Below are 21392 nucleotides of genomic sequence, written 5' to 3'. Positions count from 1 at the left end.
CTGGCATTTTTTTTAAAACCTGTTAACAGGCAACTTGCTAAATAAATGAAGGTCCTGCCACACAATGGGATATCAGGCAATTAAAAATAATGGGAGAATAAAAGAAATTAAAAAATACCCAGGAGGCAGACCCATATAGATACAGGTAAACAACTGGTGAATAAAAACAAGAGGTAAAAGGAAAACGCGCACACAAGGGTCCCATGGGCGTTAAAGGAAATCACTTCTTCACCCAACGCTGCGTGAGGACCCGCCACAAGCCAGGCTCTGTGGCTAAGTGGCACACCACACGTGGGCCCTACCTGTGAACGGACGGAGCCAGGAGCTGGAAAGACCATTCTGGGGAGTGAACCAGCAGGTGGAAGATCTCTCTCTCTCTCCCTCTCTCTCTCTCTTCCCCTCTCCTCTCCCTCTAACTCTTTCAAATAAATAAATAAATCTTAAAAAAAAAAAAAAAAAAAAGAAGTGCACAGAAATACAGAAACTGTAGCTCAGGTTCGGGCAGGCAGGGCGTGGGAGAGACAGGATTATGAGCGAGAGTTTTTATTTTTGCTCTCTCTGCTTCCAAATCGAACTTTTTCTCAGCCAACACGCATACTGCTCGTTTGTGATTTTGAAATGATACAAAATGAGGGAGCGAAACCAAACGGAGACCTGGGAACGGAGCTCATGGCCCAGTCACGGCCTGAGCAGGAGGAAGCCGCACACCCCTGGGCTCTCCCGGCGTCCCACAAACACAGGGCCCTGTCTTCTCAGAGACGTTCAACCCCCCTGCTCCCCCCCGCCCACAGCCCTGTCCCACAAGGCCTACATTCCCTGGGTGTGGCTCAGTTTGAGAGACAGTAACTCGCGGTGAGACCGTTCGTCATGCGGTGTAGACAGATTCTCATATCCATCTGGGGCCCCTTGGACATCGCAGAAGGGTGGATCCCCCGCCTTGGCCGGTGGCGTGGCTCAGCCCTGCTGAGACAGTTTTGTCCCCGTGTCTGTCTTTCCCTGCCACCAAATCCCACTGGAGCAGGCGGGTGTGTTCCTGGCTGTCCTGGGATGGAGCCACAGCGGGCTCAGGCCCATCTGTCACTTTCCAAACGCCAGGGAGCCCTGCACCCTGCAGGCACCATTCTCCGGCCTACGTGGGACCACCCGGGGAGTTCTCCCCCCCCCCCCCCTCGAGCCTCAGCCGTTGTTTTACGAAGGGAGCCTTGGCCGTCAGCCTTTGCAGGTCTCCCGTGTGCATCTGATGGTCTCCTAGCTGAAGCAGCAGCAGCCTGGGGGAACAGTGCTCCCTGTCGGGCCTCCCATGCTGAGACCGGGACCCAGGGCCATGTCAGGGTGACCGACACATCCCAGTGTGTCTGGGACTACTCTGGTTTTCAAACTGAAAGTCCCTATGTCCTGGGGCCCTCGCTTAGTCCCAGGCAAGCTGGCAGAGTCGGCCATCGCCCTTCATGTCCCTGCTTTTGGAAACTTCTTGAATGTGGGACAGGTCATCCTGAGCTTCTAGGAGGCTAAAGGTGAGGGTGTGTGAGAGTCCAGAGGCCACCAGAAGCCATGCAGGTGCGGGGCTAGACGTGCATGTACTTCCTACTTGGCTCTAGCCTGCCCCAGGGGACCACCCATGAGCCTACGTGTGTGAGGCGGGCAGCACACCCACCTCCGGGCTGCCCCCATGTGCAGCAGCCCGAGACCACATTTCTGAATATTTGTCCAGGCCTGCGGGAAACCAGCCGGTTGTCTCCCTCAGTGTCAGTTTGCCCTCACCCTAGTTGCTGCCTTGGAGCTGTCTCCGTGCCCCAGCCACCAGGCTCTCCTTGGAAGCAGCTGTGTGCAGATTGGCTGCTTGCTACCTGCCTCCCCAAGGGGCCCTCGGGAGGGCAGGGTTGGGCTTCCTCCTGCATCCCAGGGCGTGGCTCTGTGCCCTGCACACAGAAGGGCGAGAAAGCAAAGGATCCTCCCAGGGTATGGGAACCGAGGGAAAGAGTAGGACAGAGGCTTGGTCGAGGAGCCCCAGCGTGCAGAATAAACCTACCTGGTCGCCTCCCCTGGGACTCTGTCACTTAGCCAGGATGGGGACACCTCATCGGAGGTCCTTCTGGGTGAGCTTTGTGGCTTTGAGGAATCTCAAAACCCGATACCCTTTCTATTCCCGGGGAGCTTTGGTCTTGAAAATGCGAGTCTACCCTGGCTGAACATGAGAATCACCTGAGCAGCGCTTAAACTCCCGCTGTTCACCCATGTGAGTTAGGAGAGCGTCACCGTGGGTGGGGCGCACTCCTGGGTGGGTGCCGGAGGCCCCCAGGTGACTCCAATGCGCAGCTGAAGCTGCAGCCCTGTGATCCAGCACCATGGTTAATCTACATCAGGTTATCAGCCCACTTTGTTTTTTTTTTCCCAGCATGGGCATTTTTGAAAATTCTACGCCAACTGTGTTAAAACTACAATTATTTTCAGTCTGTTCTTAAATTTCTCCCCGTCATCCTGATCCTAGACATGTACTTTTATTTTGTGCCACCAGGTGGCGCGCTTGCGCAAGCGTCACGCCTGCCGAGCAAACCTGCGCGCTCTTAGCGGGGAAGCCTGGGATGCTGGCAGGGCACGTGTTTGTAGGACGGGGTTGCAGGTGTGGCAAGGCCCGGCTTCTCATGACTCACCTGCGGATCTGTCCATCAGGATCCGGGTAGATCTCACCAGCTGCTAGGTGGCTGCCGCGCTGGTCTGCAGCCACACCCAGGGGCTCTTGGCCAAACAGACCTTATGAGTAGGCAGGGTTTGTTTTTGTATCGTGGGCAGCAAGGAAGTTGGTCTCTTGCGCTGCGCTCCCACTCCTGCCTCTGTTCCCCGGCCCCCGCACTGGCTGTGCAGCCTGTGTGGAATGCCCCTCCCTCAGGGAGCCCTCCCTCCACTCCTGGGGTCTGTTCACACCTCACTTCCCAGGCCGCCCTCTCCAACGCCAGCGCCGTCTGCTCTCTCTCCCCTGCCTCCCGTTCTCCAGCAACCTGCTGGATTCTTTGTCCAGTAGCCTCACCCCCTTCTCATATACCATCTAATGCACTTATTATATTTTTGGTTTACGTCTGTCTCAGGAATCGTGGTCCATTTTAAGATTTATTAATTTGAAAGGCACAGTTACAGAGAGGGAGAGAGAGAGAGGTCTTCCAACTGCTGGTTTACTCCCCAAATAGCTGCAACGGCCGGAGCTGGGCTGATCCAAAGCCAGGAGCTTCTTCCAGGTCTTCCATGTGGGTTCAGGGCCCAAACACTTGGGCCATCATCTGTTTTTCCAGGTGCATTAGCAGGGAGCTGGATTGGAGGCAGAGCAGCTGGGACTCTAACCGGCACCCATATGAGATGCCAGCATATGAGATACCTACTATGCCACAGTGCCGGCCCCCACCCCCACCCCATTTTCTTCACTGACCTATCCCAAGCTCCTAGAACCCTGTGTGGCACATAGTAGGTGCATAAGAAATATTTGCTGACGGGATGAAGCTTAGTGGGAACTTCAAGATAATGGAGCTCATTTTATTGACAAAGAAATGAGTTCCAGGTCTTTGGGCAAGATAAACATTCACTCCACAGACTGGAGGGCTATTATCCCTAGTTCCTAAATAAATAGAACTTAAAACCTGTCCATTACTTTTCAAACTATTTACTGTTTTTATTCTTTAGGCCTTTTTCCCCCCAAGGCACGTGCAGCAGATGAGATGAGATGAAAGATAATCTCAAAGGAACAGCCGGGCTCGGCAGGGAAGAGATAACATCTAGAGGAAGAGGGAGTCAGCCTCACAGGCACTTGACCGTCCTTAATCACTCGAGGGGCGCAGACTCTGGCTTCAAGTTCCTTGGCAGCTGCGGCTGGGCGGAAGCACGTGGGGCCGCCGAGTGTTCATTGTCTGACCCGAGCCAGGCCGGAGGGCTCAGCAGCGGCTCCCGGCCCGAGGGAATCGGGGCCGGAAAATCCTGTGTAGCGTCCACGGGGCCCCAGGTGGGACAGTGTTTACCCGAAAAGCTCCACGAGTAGGCGTGCAGTGGGAGGCCGGCGGGGGGGGGGGGGGGCTCTTGCGGTCTGGGTGAGACGCACGAGGTGACGGAACTACAGCGAAGGTAAAGACGGGAATCTGGACGCGTTCATGGGTCTGGGGCCAGAGTGTCTGGGTTTGAGTCCCGGCTCTGCTTCCGACTCCAGCTCCCTGGTAGCGCCCACCTTAGGGGACAGCAGGGATGGCTCCCATATGGGAGACCCAGGGCTGAGTTTCAGGTTCCGGCTCCAGCCTGGCCCAGCCTGGGCTGTTGCAGCTGTTTGGGGGACTACCAGTGGATGGGAGGGAGGGAGGTCTCTCTCTCTCTCTCTCTCTCAAATAAAATGAATATTTTTTAAAAGATTATTGATTTATTTTGGATGTCAGAATTCCAGAGAGAGAGAAAAAGATCTTCCAACCACTGCTTCACTCCCTCAAATGGTTAGCACTGGGCCAGGCTGAAGCCAGGAGCCAGGAGCTTCATCCAGGTCTCTCACATGGGTGGCTGGGGCCCAGACACTTGGGCCACCTTCTACAGCTTTCCCCAGGAAGCTGGATCTGAAGAAGAGCAGCTGGAACATGAACCGGTGCCCATATGGAATGCCAGCATCATAGGTGACAGCTGCACCCACCACTATGCCAGAATGCTGGCCCCATAAAGTGACATTAAAAGAAATAAAAAAGTCTATGGCTTATACAAATATTTGATGTTTCAAAGCTTTGGTAAACACAGAAGCACTGGCAGTTGACAGACCGGATCTTCACCTAGTCCACCTGTAGTGAGTTTCCACCACATTCTCTCTCTCTCTCTCTTTCTCTAAGATTTATTTATTTACTTGAAAGAGTTACACACAGAAGAAGAGGCAGAGACAGAAAGGTCTTCTAGCCACAGATTCACTTCTCAATTGGCCGCAACAGCTGGAGCCGTACTGATCTGAAGCCAGGAGCCAAGAGCTTTCTCTGGGTCTTCCCAGGTGGGTGCGGGGGCCCAAGCACTTAGCCCATCTTCTACTGCTTTCCCAGGCCAGAGCAGAGAGCTGGATCAGAAGTGGAGCAGCTGGGACTTGACCTGGCATCCATATGGGATGCGGCATTGCAGATGGCGGCTTTACCCACTATGCCACAGCACCGGCCCCAACATTCTCTTTTCTTTTTCCCTTCCCTGCAGGATGCTGGCTGGGCCCAGCTTCCTCCACGGCAGAGAGGAAGAGTGTGAGGGCCAGAGGTGAGGGCTGCTCTGTTTCCCCAAGTTGCATAAAGTCTTCGCCAGGGTTTATTCCGTGTCCAAAAGAGAGACCGGCTGCCCGTCCAGCGAACTCACTTTTCCTGTGCATTGGGAATTTGTCGTCTACAGCAGAGCAGGGATAAGCATGGTTTCCTGGCCGGTGCTTTCTCAAAACCTAAAACTTTGACAAAGTCTCTGAATAATTACGTATTTCAGTAAATGTCAATTTTTTTTTCTTGTAGACCTCCCTTTTTTAATGCAAAAATTTCCCAAGGCATTTTTTTCTGTCTGCTGCATTTTTATTGATTTATTCATTTGAGAGGCAGCGTGTGCATGTCTGTTACATACGCTCATGGGCCATCTGCTAATTTACCCCTCAAATACTTGTGACGGCCTGGACCAGGCCAAGGCCCAAGTCAGAAGCCAGGGACTCAACCCAAGTCTTTCGCGTGGGAGGCCAGGGCTGAATTCCTTGAGTTATTTCCACTGTCACTGGGGGTCTAGACGCACAGGAAGCTGGAGTCAAACCCAGTCGCTCGGATACGGGATGCAAGCATCTTAACGATTGTAACCCTCGGCCGGAACACCTGCCCCTGTGGGGTGCACTTTTAAGCAGTTAACGTTAGCAAGTGACGACTGCCGTGAACATTTGCCATCCTAGCGACACCTTCTCTGGACAAGCACAAGCAAGAAACGTGACCCCTGTGAGCAAAAACCGCACAAGCCGTGGTAGCCCCTGCACTCGGCATAGAATGCACGTGAGAAGAATTGCCTGCACAAGCTTCCCAACAGGTGCAGCCACTGAGTGGCTGCGAGGCCTGTTCGCCAGCTGTGCCCTCCAGTCCCGCCCCCCCAGCCTCAGTGAGCTTGATTCCAGGTCTTGCGTCAACGTGCTGACTTCTCAGCCCCGAGCATGGCCGTGTGATGTGCATCACCGTGCTCTGTTATCGTATGGGAAGTATTCGGGTGATGCACCTCAGAGCCCCCGTTCTGCCAGGGTACCGGGAAAGTCAAAGGTGGCCTCAGATGAAAAGTCCCTTCCTCGCTCGAGGACTGTGTGAGAATCCGAAAGGCTGGAGTGCATTCTAAAAACAGGGAGTGAGGGAGGAAGAGATGGGGGGCCTGCTCACTGCAGGGGCTCCTTGTAGTTCAGGCTCCCGAGATCCTCCCATGCGGTGCTGCAGGACCCGAGGCTGGGGTCCAGCCTTCCAGGGTGCCCCTTGCGGTCAGCCACTTCCCTGGGGGACAAGCTCCGGCTGGGGGTAAGGGACGGGTCTCTGCGGCTCCTTCCTCTGATTCAGGGACAATGACTTCTGTGCCACTCATCTCTCTCCTTTGAGGGCGAGGGCCACACCAGCTGGGCTTGTGGGAGTTGTACAGGGCACAGGGGCAGGAAGGTGCCCTCCAATGAATGACCCTGCCCCGGGGGCCTGATGACCCAGAGCCAGTCCCAAGTCTAAGTGGTCAGGGTCATTCCTAAGTCATCAAAATCTCACAGGCAAAATCTCCAAGTGCCTAAGGGTCTCCTGGAGCGACCACAGCCCGTGGCTTCCTGGTAACAGTACACCTGCTTTCGCCATCTTGCTCTTAAACAAACTGCCAGAGAAGCCACCTGCAAACTGAGCTTGTCTTGGATCAGGGACACAAACTTTATTTTTTAAAGATTTATTTATTTATGTGAAAGGCAAAGTTACAGAGGAAGAGGAAGGGGGAGAGAGAGAGAGGGAGAGAGAATCTTCCATCGCTGGTTCACTCCCCAAATGGCCTCAACGACCAGGGCTAAGCCAGACTGCAGCCAGGAACAAGGAGCTTCTCCCAGGTCTTCCATGTGGGTGCAGGGGCCAAAGCACTTGGGCCATCTGCAGATTTCCCAGGCACTTTAGCAGGAAGCTGGATTAGAAGTGGAGCAGCCAGGACCTGAACAGGTGCTCATATGGGATGCTGGCATTGGCAGTGGTGGCTTTACCCACTTCGCCACAGCGCTGGCCCTGACATAAACTTTGTTGTTAAAAATAAAAATAATTAATTTTATGTATTTGAGAGGCAAAGAGACAGAGACAGGCAGACATCTGCTGGTCCACTCCCCAAATGCCTGCTGTGGTCCAGGGTGGGCCAGGGCAAAGCAGACGCTGGGAACTCAATCCAAGTCTCTTAGGGATGTCAAAGAACCCAGCCACCTGAACCATCACCACTGCCTTCCTATTAGCAGGAAGCTGGAGTCAGGAGCAGAACTGGGACTTGATGTAGCCCAGGCATTCTCATATGGGATGCAGGCGTCCCGACCGGCGTCTTAGCCACGGGGTCTAATGCCCACCCTGGACACACCTTTTCATCCGTGGCTGGGGGCACAGCGGAGCTTCTAGAGACTTCTTGCTTAGGGTCTGTTCTTGTAGTAGAAGGCGCTGAAGCCTACTCTTCCTAGGACTCAGCCCCAGAAGTCTCAGGACAACCGTGGAAGATTTCCCGGTGCTGTGCATTCTGGCACAAACAACCCAGGCCCCGAGAAGGGAGTGCTGGCGTAGCAGGAACTAAGGGAACGGGTTCTGGCACCAAGCCAGACCCTGCTGTGCCAAGAGGTTCCAGGAAAAAGAGCACATCCCAGGATCAGGAGGAAGTGAGGCAGTAACTGGGGACTTGTTCCTAACGAGCCCAATAAATTCTTGGAAAAATAATCCATCAAGGGTCAAAGCTATGTAGAAAACAACTCTTCAGACTTTTGGAAGATTTTTTTTTCCTAAAAAGGGAAGAAAAACAACAAAAAATTCCACGAACTGGCTTGCAAAATTAAATAACTGGATATATAAACCTCATTGACAAATGGCAGCAATGGGAACACTTCAGTTCTGTATTATGGTCAATTGATGGGAGGGAGAGAAAGGGGAAAGATGACATGGGGGAGGCGAGGAGGAGGCAGAGAATGAGCACGAGGGAGAAGTGGGGGGAAGTTTAGGGAAGGAAACAGCAGCTCAGAGACGCAGACACAAAGCACAGCGGGAGAACACGGGTCAGAGGAGGTCCATCGCCATGGTCACACTTGTCACAAAACAGAGAAGGGAGCTGGGAGGCCAGGAGCTCAGCTGGACTGAGTGGGGTCCCCACCAAGGGCCTGCCTGCCCAGAGCCACAAGGTGGGAGCCTACTCAGAAACAGGTTCCTTGCAGTTAAGATGAGGCCATCCTTGGGAGGGGGGTGTGTTGAGCTGGTTCGAGTCCCTGCTGCTCCACTTCCAATCCAGCTCTCTGCTCATGGCCTGGGAGAGCAGTGGATGATGGCCTGAGTGGTGGGACCCCTGTCACTCACACGGGAGACTGGGATGAAGCTCTTGGCTCCTGGCTTCAGCCTGGCTGGGCTGAGCAGTTGAGGCCATTTGGGGAGTGAACCAGCAGATAGAACTACCTATCTCTCTGTAATTCTTTCAAATAAATAAACCAATCTTAACAAAAAATACATAAGGATGAGGTCATCCTGAATTAGGGTGGGCCCTAAACTCGTGTGTGGAGATCACGCGAAGACACACGCACCTGACACACACCCACAGAGGACAGATGACGTGCCTGCAGGCCAGGGAACGCCAAGGCTTGCTAGCCACCACCAGGAGAGGCAAAGGCGTCTTCCCAGGAGTCTCTGCTGGCTCCTCCACCCTGGACCGCTGGCCCACGGACTGTGCACGACAAAACTGCCTGGCCACAGTGCAGTGCCAAGGTGTTCTTAGGGGGTGGGCATACCTCCTGTAGGAGAGGAACCCGAGGGAGTCCGACATCTCCAAGGTCACATAGTCAGCTGGTGGCCAATCTCCCGTTCCAGCTCGCCCTATCTTTCTCATTGGGAACGGTATTTGCTTCCCAGCATCCTTTGCCATGTCTGAGATGAGAGCAACATTTCTCTTCTACTGTCAATGTTCATTTTTAAATAAGGGGTCCTTTCCTTTTGAATTACACAAAATCTATGTGAGGGGATAATTCAGGCTTTGGACTACAAAATTGTTCCATATGCTCACAGCTTGTTCTTTGGAATTCCTAAATGGTCTAAGAGCTTATTACTTTCTGTTTTTTACATTTATTTGTGTAAAAGATGGAGTTACAGAGGTACAGAGGCAGAGAGAAACAGAAACAGAGAGAGAGGTCTTCCAGCCGCTGGTTCACTCCCATAATGGTCACAACAGCCAGAGTTGGGCTGATCTGAAACCAGGAGCCAAGAGCTTCTTCCAGGTCTCCCACACAGGTGCAGGGGCCCAAGCACTTAGGCCATCTTCCGCTGCTTTCCCAGGCCATAGCAGAGAGCTGGATTGGAAGAGGAGCAGCCGGGACTAGAACCAGTGCCCATATAGGATGCCAGTGCCACAGGCAGAGGCTTAGGCCACTATGCCACAGAGCCGACCCCCAACTTCCTCTTGAACTTCCTCTGACCCCGAGTCTACGTCAGGAGCCCCTTCTGCATGTGCTGCTCAGGCTTCCAGTTCCCCATCAGGACGCACGTCAGCTGCTGCTTGGTGTGACCCCTGTGTGTCTCTACCTGATTGCATGTTCCAGGTAGGGGCCAAGGAGTCCTTAGAATTCTCCTGCCGGGGCCAGCGCTGTGGCGCAGCAGGTTAACACGCTGGCCTGAAGCACCAGCATCCATATGGGCGCCGGTTCTAGTCCCGGCTGCTCCTCTTCCAACCCAGCTCTCTACTATGACCTGGGGAAGCAGTAGAAGATGGCCCAAGTGCTTGGGCCCCTGCACCCGCATGGGAGACCCGGAGGAGGCTCTTGGCTCCTGGCTTTGGATCAGCACAGCTCCTGCCGTTGCAGCCATCTGGGGAGTAAACCATCGGACAGAAGACCTCTCTCTCTCTCTCTCTCTCTCTCTCTGTGCCTCTCCCCTCTCTGTGTAATTCTGACTTTGAAATAAATAAATAAATCTTAAAAAAAAAAAAAAAAAGAATCCTCCTGCCTCCAGGCCATGCCTTGGATGTGGCTTGCGTGTCCCTGAGGGGCTACGTGTTGAAGGGCGACGTGTTGGAATTTGATGCCCACGGTGAGGTATCATGTCTGACCTCTGAGTTTAGAGTTAGGGCCCTTGGGACGTGATGAGGATTAGATAAGATCACGGAGTGGAGCCCCTGTGGCTGAATCCTGGTGGCTTTAGAAGGAGAGACGGAGGACACAGGCGTGGGCACGCTGCCCAACCCTGGCCGAGGGCACCCCATGTCACCCCGGGCTCTGCCGGCAGCGAGAGCCTCACCAGATGCCGCCCTCAACCTCAGGCCTCAGAACCGTGAGCCAAAGCCACCGTCTGTAACTTACCCAGGCTGTGACACTGTGCCATTTGGCAACAGAGCCTGACTCAGGAGTGGTGTCAGGAGCCACAGAGCATCGGCTGCAAACTTGCCGGGCAATCGCATGAATCCCACCCTGCATGCTTTAATGTGGGCTTTCCCGGCCTTGCCGGAACTGGCATTTCGGATGTGATATTTATTTATCTATTTTTATTTGAAAGGCAGAGAGAGAGAGAGAGATCTGTCATCTGTTGGTTCATTCCCCAAATGCCAAGGCTGGGCAGGGCCAAAGTCAGAAGCTAGAAACTGAATCTGGGTCTCCCATGTGGGTGGCAGGGACCCAACAAGTTGGGCCATCACCTGCTGCCTCCCAGGGTGTGCATTAGCGGGAAGCTGGAATTACAGCAGAGTCAGGACTTGAACCCAGGCACCTGGATATGAGATGCAGGCATTCCAAGCAGCATTTTTGTTTTTAAAGATTTATTTATTTATCTGAAAGGAAGAGGCAGAGTGAGAGAGAGAGAGAGAGAGAGAGAGAGAGTGTGTCTTCTATCCGCTGGTTCACTCCCCAAATGGCCGCAATAGCTGGAGCTGCACCTATCCAAAGCCAGGAGCCAGGAGCTTCCTCTGGGTCTCCCACGTGGGTGCAGCGACATCTTCTTGGCCATCTTCTACTGCTCTCCCAGGCCATAGCAGAGGGCTGGGTCAGAAGTGGAGCAGCCAGGTCTCAAACCGGTGTCCATACAGGATGCTGATGCTGCAGGTGGCGGCTCTACCCACTACGCCACAGTGCCGGCTCCTCCGAGCAGCATCAAACACCTGCCCATAGACTTGCTGATTCCTGGTAGTGTGCGTCTGTCCTACTCACACAGGCTGCATGGTGCCACCCCTCGCTTCTGCCCACCAGATTGCCAGTAGCACACTCACCCCACATGAAAACCGAAAATGTCACCAGACAGTGGCCGGTGACTAATGGTGGGCAGAGTTGCCCTGGTTGAGAACCCGTTTCAATAAAGGAAAGAATGTTAGCCGTGGAGTCACTTTGCCCGTCCTGAGTCTGGGTCAGGGAGTGGGGTCAATTAATGATCAGTGAGTGCTGACTGGGTGATCAATACAAGGGCACTTCAAAATGTCTTTGCAGAAGGAATTAAAAGATACATTTATTTTGGAGCAGAAATTTTGAAATCCATGCCTATAAGGGATCTTCGAAAGTTCATGGAAAATGTATGTTACGAAAAAACTGTTCTTGGATTTCAAAACTTTTTTTTTTTTTGCATCAAAATGAATGGATCTTTTAATTCAACCTTTCGGAGAAGCTTGGAGGTACCCAGGTCCGGGCTCCTCAGACATAGCAGGGAGGAAATTGTACCCCACATTTGCTGAGACCTTGAATGGATGTTACAAGGTGCGGGCACAAGAGGGCACTCTAACGAGTGCCACGGTGGAGAAAACCGCACCCCCTGCAATGGGCGGCTTGCAGTCATCTGGTTGTGCCTGATTGGAAAGGCTGAAGCCATGGCCCTTGATTTAGAGAGATTTTTTTAAGCCGCTCTGCCAGTAGGGTTGCCAAATAAAATACAGTCTGGCCTGTACCAGTGGAAATTCACAGCGATGAATTTTTAGGTGTTAAGTATGGCCCCAACATTACATGGGACGTTACATAGAAAAATTGCATGTGTATATGAGGTGCGGATTGAACAGAGCATCTCGGGTTTTTATTTTTTGCTAACTCTGACAATGTCTGCGGTGGGGGGTGGGGGGTGGCCCAGGACACATCAGCTGGGAGGCAAGCACCAGCCACTGGCTTTTCAACAGCTGGGGTGTTTGAGACTCGAACCACCTCTGCCCCGACTTCAGCGGAGGCTGCACCAACTCCGGCTCGGGGTGAGGCCCAGCCACTGAGACCCCGTGTGCGTGTGGCTTCTCTGAAGACGACATCTCACAGAAGAGTAAAAGATCAACTTTATTGAACTCAGTGCCCCCTAGGGGTCCCCGCCATGCAGTGCTGCCCAGGCAAACTGCCACAGCCCCTCTTCCGCCCACTCCCAACACCCTGGGAAACACCTTCAGACCTCAGGCAGCTGTTTCTTTAGCAAGGAATAAATAAAAAAAATTAGTAAGAAAAATACACATTTCCATTTTCTACTAAAAATAACATTTGCTGTAGGCGACCGTCCTCCCATCTTTCCGCCTTCAGCAGGGTGGAGGAAAGGAAGGTTCTAGAGGAAAGCCCACGAGCATCTGTGCTGGGGCACCTGCTTTCCCGCTCTGAGCACTGCCCGCCGGACCTCGCCTGCAAGCTGGCACCACAGGGCTTGCTCCCAAGCACTGTGCTTGGCCAGAGGTGGTGTCCCGGGCTGTAGAGGGGACAGGGTGGAGCCATCTGGTCAGCAATTTTTGGACTTCCAAAGAACAAGGACTACCCAGAAGTGAAAGCCTTTGAAGAATAAAAGAAAAAAAAAAAAAGAAGAACTAGTCCCTAAACCAGGCAGTTTGCTAGAAGTGATCGACTACAAGATAGAAACTGGGTTTTGTGGAGGAGGGTGCGAGGGAAGTTCTTTCTGTACAATACAAAATATTCAAGTTTCAAAGTATCCCAATGGCCTGTTTACCCCGAACCCGCTTCTGCTCTCCCCATCGCAAGGTTGCTCGGCCGAGGTGCGAGGAGAGCCACGTGGGAGAAGCGGCCCCTCTGCGTGCTCCTCTTCAGACCCCGCGCCGACGCAGCAGGAGGAGTTCCGAGCTGGTGGCTTGGTCTGTGGCTTGCTGTGTTCGATGGGAGCAGGGCAGGTTCATAAATAAGTGCACAGAGCCCTTGGAATACGGGGATCATGCTCGTCTCGGAACGTGGACGTCCTCCCGGGGGTGAGCCTCTGCCTGGGCTGTCTAGGTTCCATCAAGGGAGCCTTCCGTCCTCTGCAGTGACAAGAGACAAGACGAGCTGTGGTTGCAGCACACTGAGGATGCCGAGTGCCGCCGGCACCTCTCAGAGGCCCTGCACGGCTGTGGCGGGGGGAGGGGGCCCCACCCTCGGGATGCATCTCCGCTTCCTCTCCACGTCTGCTCTGTGGGGTCTTCCCTGTGTACCTCGTGCATCTCAATCTATCAAACACCTCATCGAGTACTCTTGTGCACCCAGCGTGCTGTCCCACGAGTGCTACTTCCGGAGGAAGAATAGAAAAGCTATGAGACCCGACTTCCAGCTCCAACTCTGCCTCTAACACACACCAGGTACATCCTCTCCAGGTCTGGGTTTTTTTTTGTTTTCTTCCATTTTAAAAATGAAGGACCCAATTAAAAGATCAAATGTAAATGTTTTTAAATGATAGGATTCTGCCTTAAAAAAAATGAGGTTCTGACATATGGCAACGTATTCTGCCTAACACAATAAACCAGGCACAAAGAGACAAATATCGCACGGGCACTCACGTGATGTACCCAGACTGGTTCAGTTCACAGGGACAGAACGACAGTGGGTGCTGTGGGTTGGGGAGGGTAATGGGGAGTTACCATTGAAGGGCACAGTGTTTCGGTTTGGAATGATAGAAGGTTCTGGAGATGGATGATGTGCAGGGACCTAATGCAACTCCGTTATGCCTTTTTGAATGATTAGTATGTAAATTTCATTATGCATATTTCACGATAAAAAATTCTTTTTAAGTTCCTTATGCCATTCTGTAGTGTTCTTTAACTTCTTCAAATGACATGCAGGTCCCCCACCCACCCATCAGTGCCTGGACTCTTGTCTGACCTGGCACTGTTCTCTAGGCTGAGAATGCAAGAGCCTCCTCCCGAGAATTAGTCTATTAATTATTATTAATTTTATTTGAGAGGCAGAGTGCTTCCATCTGGTAGTTCATTCCCAAAGGCCTGCAATGGCGCAGAAGCTGGGAGCCAGAAGCTCAACCCGGGTCTCCCGCACGGGTGACAGGGACCCAACTACTTGAGCCATCCCTGCTGCCTCCCAGGGCCTGCATTCAGGAAGCTGAAGTCAGGAGCCGGAGGCGGGTATCAAACCCAGGGCCTCCGAAGTGGGAGGCAGATGTCTTAACCGCTAGGCCAAAGGCACTCTCTGTGTTCTATCAACTACTGATGACCGACACTCCTGTGATGGAAGCAGAGCGGCCTTACGAAGTGCAGAGGGAGTGTGGAGGCAGTGAGTGGACTCAGCTGGGCAGCGAGGGGATCACAGGGGTGAGTCTGGGGCTGCCCTCCAAGGTGGGCTTTTTTTATACTGGAAGGGGCTTTGCAGGAGACAGAACAGGGCATGCTGGGAGATGCTGGGGTGGGGTCTCTGGGCGGCAGCAGGCCCAGAAGAGGAGGCAGCAGCTGGGTTGGCAGTTCTGGACCCTCCGTGAGCACAGCACACTCACTGCTGGTGGGCCTCGGGCAGGAGAGAGCTCACACAGGGGCTTGGGACCCCCCTGGCCAGGCTGGCCTGCCGGTGAGCAGAGGAAGCACCTCCATTCTGTTCTGGTCCTGCCATATCCCAGGAGCCTTACACAACAGGGTGCGGGGCCAATGGGCCCCAGCTAGACAGCCCAAGGGTCTGGTTCCTCCTCTGCCAGCAGAGACCAGGGCAGGCAGCCCAGGAAAGCAACGTCGGCCCCACGGGCTGGAGGCCGGCCAGCACAGGTGGCTCCCCTCGCCTTTCTGCAGGCGCTGGACCAAGTCCCTCCCTGAGACACTTCCGTCTTTCCTCCCCGGGGTACGGCTGCAGGAGCAGTGCCACGGACGGGAAGGGCTGGCCCACCGTCGCTGGGGCCTGGGGGATTTTGAAGTAAAGGTTAACACGCTCACATGCCAGGCTGGGTGCCAGCCACCCCAGCACAGCCACAGACCCGGCTCGCTCCTGGGCTGCGGATGCCCTTGGAGGTCAGCTGCCTCCAACACTCCCCAAGATCTCGGATTCCTGCTTTCGGAAAGCAGAACTTCCGGGTTCCCAGGTGTGTGGTGGGCGCTCACGTAATCCCTGCAACAATTGCAGCGGGGGCTTTGTTCTCCGCACATTCCAGATGAGGAGACGGAGGTCCTGAGAGGCTTAGGACCGTGCCCAAATAGGCAGCGGGCAGCGAGTCAGGTGTCAGAAGGGGTCTCTGACGGCTGGGCTGGAGCCTGGCTTTGGCTGACTCCTGCACGTTGAGAAAGCAGTAGCTGTGTTCTGTACACACGGGAGGAGCATTTTAGGGACAAATAAAGGAACCCTCCCGTCTACAGCCACACTTGCCACAGCCATGATGAAGAGAGCTTTAGGACAACCAGTGTTTCTGTGGTTGTTGGCGGTTGGTAGGCAGCTGCTATTTTTGTTGCTGTCACCACCACCGTCATCATCATCAATCATCACCTCCATTTGATGGAGGCACCAACCGAGGCTGGAGGCAGACAGGACCACTCCAAGGGCTGTGGAGCTGGCGCTCGCCCCGATTCTGCTCCCTGCCAGTTCCACGGCTGCTTGCTGCCCCCTGCGTGGAAGTGGCCATTGCTTTTTTACTTTTTCTTTTTTTTTTCCCTGTAAGGGGAGTCTCTCCAGCAGCCCGGGGCCCTCCAGGGTCCAGATTGAGCCCTTCCACTCAAGTACAGGCTGTTCTCTTTCACGTTATCTGTCTGCCTCGGCTGCCAACACAATCCATAAACAAGGCAAAAACGGCAGAGGAAAAATGAAGTCAGAATGTGCCATTGAAGCAAGTCAAACAATACGAAATTAGTCGTTGGCGAAGTGGCTATCTCATTGTTAAGATATTTCCTCCAATATGTTTTCAGAAGCAACAGCCATTCAACGACGAGGGACCGATCGCCAGGTTTGATTTCAGGAAGGAAATCCCCTCCCATTCCCTACTGGGCAATTCCATCAGTTTTCTCCCCACTCGCACCAGCTGCCAAGGAGGAGGAACGCCATACCTGCTTCTTCTGTCAGCAGAACGCGTTTGCTCAGAGTCTACAGTGCTTTCCCGACGGCTGGGAACCGCCGTGCTCCCGCCCAGTGGCTTTATTATTTGGGGGAGCTGGGGGACGGCCCAGGAGCACACTGGGGCTGGCTCCTGGGAAAAGGGACAGTCCTGTGTGGCTGGAGCTGGGCCGCTTTGGATGGGAGACAAAATAAACAAGCTGGGCCCAGGGGTGTTTATGTCCCTCGGCAGCAGACGCGCCCTGGGTGGACAGAGCCACGTTTCTCGCGGCAGGATCTGGACCCCGTGCTGCCCGTGGGACAGCGATGTCGCTTCTTGGAGGGGGTCTCCGGTCGTGCCCGGGGAGTCTGGTGACCTGGCCTCCCTTCCCAGCTCTGCTATTTTTTTTTTTTTTTTGGACAGGCAGAGTGGACAGTGAGAGAGAGAGACAGAGAGAAAGGTCTTCCTTTGCCGTTGGTTCACCCTCCAATGGCCGCCATGCGGCCGGCGCACTGCGCTGATCCGAAGGCAGGAGCCAGGTGCTTTTCCTGGTCTCCCATGGGGTGCAGGGCCCAAGAACTTGGGCCATCCTCCACTGCACACCCTGGCCACAGCAGAGAGCTGGCCTGGAAGAGGGGCAACCGGGACAGAATCTGGCGCCCCGACTGGGACTAGAATCCGGTGTGCCGGCACCGCAGGCGGAGGATTAGCCTGTTGAGCCGCAGCGCCGGCCCAGCTCTGCTATTAACTCCCTGGGCTCCCCTTGGTGATCCAGGCCCCGGTCTCCTCATCTGTAACTGGAGCCCCCTGCCCTTCCAATGCAAGACGCTCTGGTTTCAGGGGTCTGGGTTGAGTTTAGGCCGGAAAAAAAGACTTCGTTTTGTACCTCCTTTCCTTAAATTGATAGCTTTTCCCCCATAAAAAGAACCGGTGGCTTCCGGTCTGTCAAAAGCATAATGAGATCTGTCTTAGAAGAATTCCAACCGGCAAAACAAAGGAAGCCAGGGGCCCCTGGAAGGGCTAGCAGGGTCCTGGAAGGTTCTCCAGGCAGGATTCTCATCTCCCCAGATAAGAGCTGCCTGGTTAACTCCTGCAGTGCGGGGTGGCTCACGGAAAGGATGGGAGAGGTAGGCAGCCCTTTGCAAAGTTTGAACTTGGCCCATGTCTTTCTTAAGCCCTCCCAGGTTCCCCCATCCGCGTCACTGTCAGTCACTCTCCCACTGCAAGTTGCGTGAAACTGTGCTGAGTTCCCAGCCTTGGTTCCTGCTGATCTTGCTATCCCCACCCTGCTGTGCTGCGAGTCATTCCTAAGACCCACCCAAGTGACTGCTGCTGGGAGGAGACCGGCAGCCAGATGGGTTCTCCTGTCTCTGTAGCCTGTGAGGTTGTCATTACCGCCTTGATAAACAGTGACAACATGTCTGATGCCCTCCTTGCAGGGTTAACTCCTGGGGTTGGGACAGCCCAGTGCCTGGTGTGCAGAGGGTGATTGGCCTGGGTTCCCTAAGCTGAAAGGAGCTGTCAGATGTGCCACTCCTCCATGCACACCCCCAAATCTGCCTCACTCCCAGAGCCCCTGCACCTGGACTTGGAGGAGATAAGAGCTTTGCTCAAGAGCTAAGTGCATCCCAATCCTATGGGCAGATTTCCAGGGTCACCCTTCCCGTGTGGGCCGAGATGTAATGACGAAGACAGTGGAGGGAACATCTGAAACCTGAACTGGCCCAGCCCACTGAGAGGAGTCCAGGGCTCCTGGTCTAAAACACACTGGGTCACTGGGGAGTGGAGGAGCAGGGCGGGAGTCGGGGGATGTGGCAATGCGGAACCTGGGACAGCCTGCAAACCTGTCACTGCTGCACAAAATACTTTCAGATGTGTATGAAGTGTGTACTTACAGAGTATCTGTTTTCCATGAAATCTGCAAAACAAAGGAGAACACAGTGGTGAGGGGTGCAAAGGCACAGCTGGGCCTCCCCATGGGCACCTCAGGGCTGGGGCAGGAAAGGGGAGGGGACTGGGACCAGAAACAGTCGCATGCAGACTGTTTACAACTCCTGGGTCCACAGGCAGGATCCCAGGGACCCTCTAGCTCCATGTGACAAGCATACAAAGTCTCTGGTACCTCAATTGACATTTTGAATTATTTTCCAAAAATACCAGTAGCACTTTATTTTTTAAGGGAAAAACTGGGAAACTATGGGAAAGTAGAAAGTAACGGATAAAAATTATGTCTGGGGGCTGGCTTTGTGGCGTAGCAGGTTGAACCTCTGCCTGCAGTGCTGGCATCCCATATGGGCACCGGTTCAAGTTCCAGCTGCTCCACTTCCAATCCAGCTCTCTGCTATGGCCTGGGAAAGCAGTGGAAGATGGCCCAAGGATGCGGGAGACCCGGAAAAAGCTCCTGACTCCTGGCTTCAGATCAGTGCAGCTCCGGCCACGCAGCCAATTGGGAGTGAACCATCAGATAGAAGACCTCTCTTTCTCTCTGCCTCTCCTCTCTGTGTAACTCTGATTTTCAAATAAAAATAAATAAATAAATCTTTAAGAAAAATAAAAATTTATGTTCTGGGCCCAGCACTGTGGCGTAGCAGGCAAAGCCACTGCCTGTGGTACCAGCACCCCATGTGGGTAGTTTGAATCCCAGCTGCTCCACTTCCAATCCAGCTCTCTGCTGTGGCCTGGGAAAGAAGTGGAGGATGGCCCAAATCTTCGGGCCCCTGCACCCATGTGGGAGACCTAGAAGAAGTTCCTGGCTCCTGGCTTCAGTCTGGCCCAGCCCTGGCCATTGCAATCATTTGGGAGTGAACCAGTGGATGAAAGATATCTCTCTCTCTCTAACTCTGCCTTTCAAATAAATAAAATATTTTTTTGAAGTTAGGTTTTTTTGTGATTTTAAATTATGCTTCTAGCATCCTCTTGGGAATTAAGCAATGTCCATATTTTGCACTATTTTGTCTGTCCCATCACAGAAGTGGGGGCAACAGCAGGAGATGCAAACATCGTCATTGCCGTGGCAAGGGTGGCCACCCTGGCTGTTGGAAGGGCTGGGCCCCTCTGCTCCCCACCTTGGGAGTCTTGCCCAGCTGTCCGGAGCACACTCCACCTTCCTGCAAGGGTGCAGTCTGTGACTGCCCAGCCCTGACTGGCCACAGGGGTGCAAATGGCCTTGGCCAAACATCAGGAGGAGCAGAGAGAGGGGGAGAAGAGCGAGCGAGCACAGGAAGCTCCGCATGGATGAGCAGCCTTTGCCTGCACTGAGTAGACACAGATTTTACCACCAGACCCCAGCAGCAGCTCCAGGCCCCTGCAACATCAGAGGCACTGTTGGGGCGGACTCCCCAAGCAGCCCCCTGTGGACAGAGGCTTGAAGGCCCAGAAGTCACAGGGACTGAGCTGCTGCCTGGGAAAGGCCCCCGGAGGGCCGTGGGTACTGGCAAGGGCTGCTGCTCTGTGGTAGGCGGCCCTGTCCCCAAGGCCCCATCTTCCAAAAGCAAAGCACTCCAAGGGGCCTCGACTCTCACCCAGCCCCCTAACCTGGTCCCTTCTGCACCCTGGGCAGTCTGGGAGTCCATCTGTCACAGCAGCAGTCACAACCCTTCTGTGCTCAGGTCTACCTCACTCTCGGGCCCTGTCTTTTTTTTTTTTTTTTTTTTTTTTTACAGGCAGAGTGGACAGTGAGAGAGAGAGACAGAGAGAAAGGTCTTCCTTTTGCCATTGGTTCACCCTCCAATGGCCGCCGTGGCCGGCACACTGCGCTGATCCAAAAGCAGGAGCCAGGTGCTTCTCCTGGTCTCCCATGGAGTGCAGGGCCCAAGAACTTGGGCCATCCTCCACTGTACTCCTGGGCCACAGCAGAGAGCTGGCCTGGAAGGGGGGCAACCAGGACAGAATCTGGCGCTCCGACCGGGACTAGAACCTGGTGTGCCGGTGCCGCTAGGTGGAGGATTAGCCTATTGAGCCGCGGCGCCGGCCACTAGGGCCCTGTCTTATTGCCCGCCATTGTGCCCGCCCCCAGAGGGAACGTGGCCATAGGCTCCTAAGGGGCCCTCCTTCGGACCTGGCTGGAACAGAGGCAGGCAACAGCGGCCAGATGGATGAATCAGCCCAGCCAGCAAGTCGAGCCATTGTGTCAACTTCCACACATTGAGAAAGGCCACGGGCAGCGCCGCCGGCTCCCCCACCCCCTGTGCAAATCTGACCTGGGTGGACCCAAGGCCTTGGAAGCAGATGCAGAAGGAAGAGAACCTCAAGGCTGTGAGTACAAAGTGCTGACGGCGAGGCTGTGCCCACCACACCGACGCAACACCAGGCCTACCTGGGGGTTTCTGCTTCTTTTTGGTAATAGAGCAACCACTGGGGCAGCAGAGCCTGGTGGGGAGCACTCACTTGGTTTTCATGGAGCACCCTTTGACCATCGTACGTGCTGAAGTAGGGAACGGTCCCCAGTGGGCAGGGCCGGCAGTGCCCGCTGACCTGGCTGGCAGGGACCCGGCAGGATGGGTGGGGACTGACTCTCAAGTGGTCATCGCTCCCTCCCAGAGGAGACCTGGCAGAGCGGCTTCCTTTTCTTTGGTTCTTTTTTGATGACCATTTCCTGTTGTGGCTTTCAGCCCAGCCACTTGATGTACGAAGTGGCAGGGGGTGTGCTGAGGGCCAGGGGTTTCTGCCTCAAGAAGAGAACCCTGGAGATCCGAATTGCAGGCAAAGAGAAAGCAGGAGGAAGAGGCTGAGTGAGTGCCTGCCCAGCTCGGGTGCTGGGACTAGAGCAAGACCCACCACCTCCTCCAGGGCCAGAGTTACCAGGTGGGAGGTGCCTCTGGTCACCTGCCAGGGTGTGCCCAGGGAAGGCAGAACTGGCGTCTGCAGGGAAAGAACCAGCTCTCTTGCTGGAGGAGTCACAGGAAGCGAAGTCCTCTAAGCCAGGATGTCTCCACGCTGGCCCTGTTGACATCTTGGACTGGATAAATCTTTATGGGAGGGGGGCTGTGCCGAGCATCATACGATGTC

At 54.3% G+C, this 21392-nt stretch overlaps 1 protein-coding gene across 2 annotated transcripts in view; it reads right to left on the bottom strand.

Annotated features, from left to right (window-relative positions):
* Nucleotides 1-12444: 12444 nt before the first annotated feature.
* Nucleotides 12445-21392, bottom strand: part of PECAM1 (platelet and endothelial cell adhesion molecule 1) — a 52708-nt gene continuing 43760 nt past the window's right edge. For both annotated transcript variants that reach the window (XM_008271715.4, XM_008271716.4), the window contains 2 exons: nt 18281-18303; nt 12445-13416 (listed from right to left, as the gene is read on the bottom strand). In XM_008271715.4, the coding sequence (XP_008269937.3) occupies nt 13387-13416; nt 18281-18303 (53 nt within the window). In that variant the 3' untranslated portion in view covers nt 12445-13386. The remainder of the gene's footprint in view (nt 13417-18280; nt 18304-21392) is intronic.

Source organism: Oryctolagus cuniculus, chromosome 17 (assembly GCF_964237555.1).
Source record: "Oryctolagus cuniculus chromosome 17, mOryCun1.1, whole genome shotgun sequence".
Classification (NCBI taxonomy): Eukaryota; Metazoa; Chordata; class Mammalia; order Lagomorpha; family Leporidae; genus Oryctolagus; species Oryctolagus cuniculus.
The sequence above is the reverse complement of the archived record's forward strand: the minus strand, read 5'-3'. Positions and strand labels throughout refer to the sequence as shown.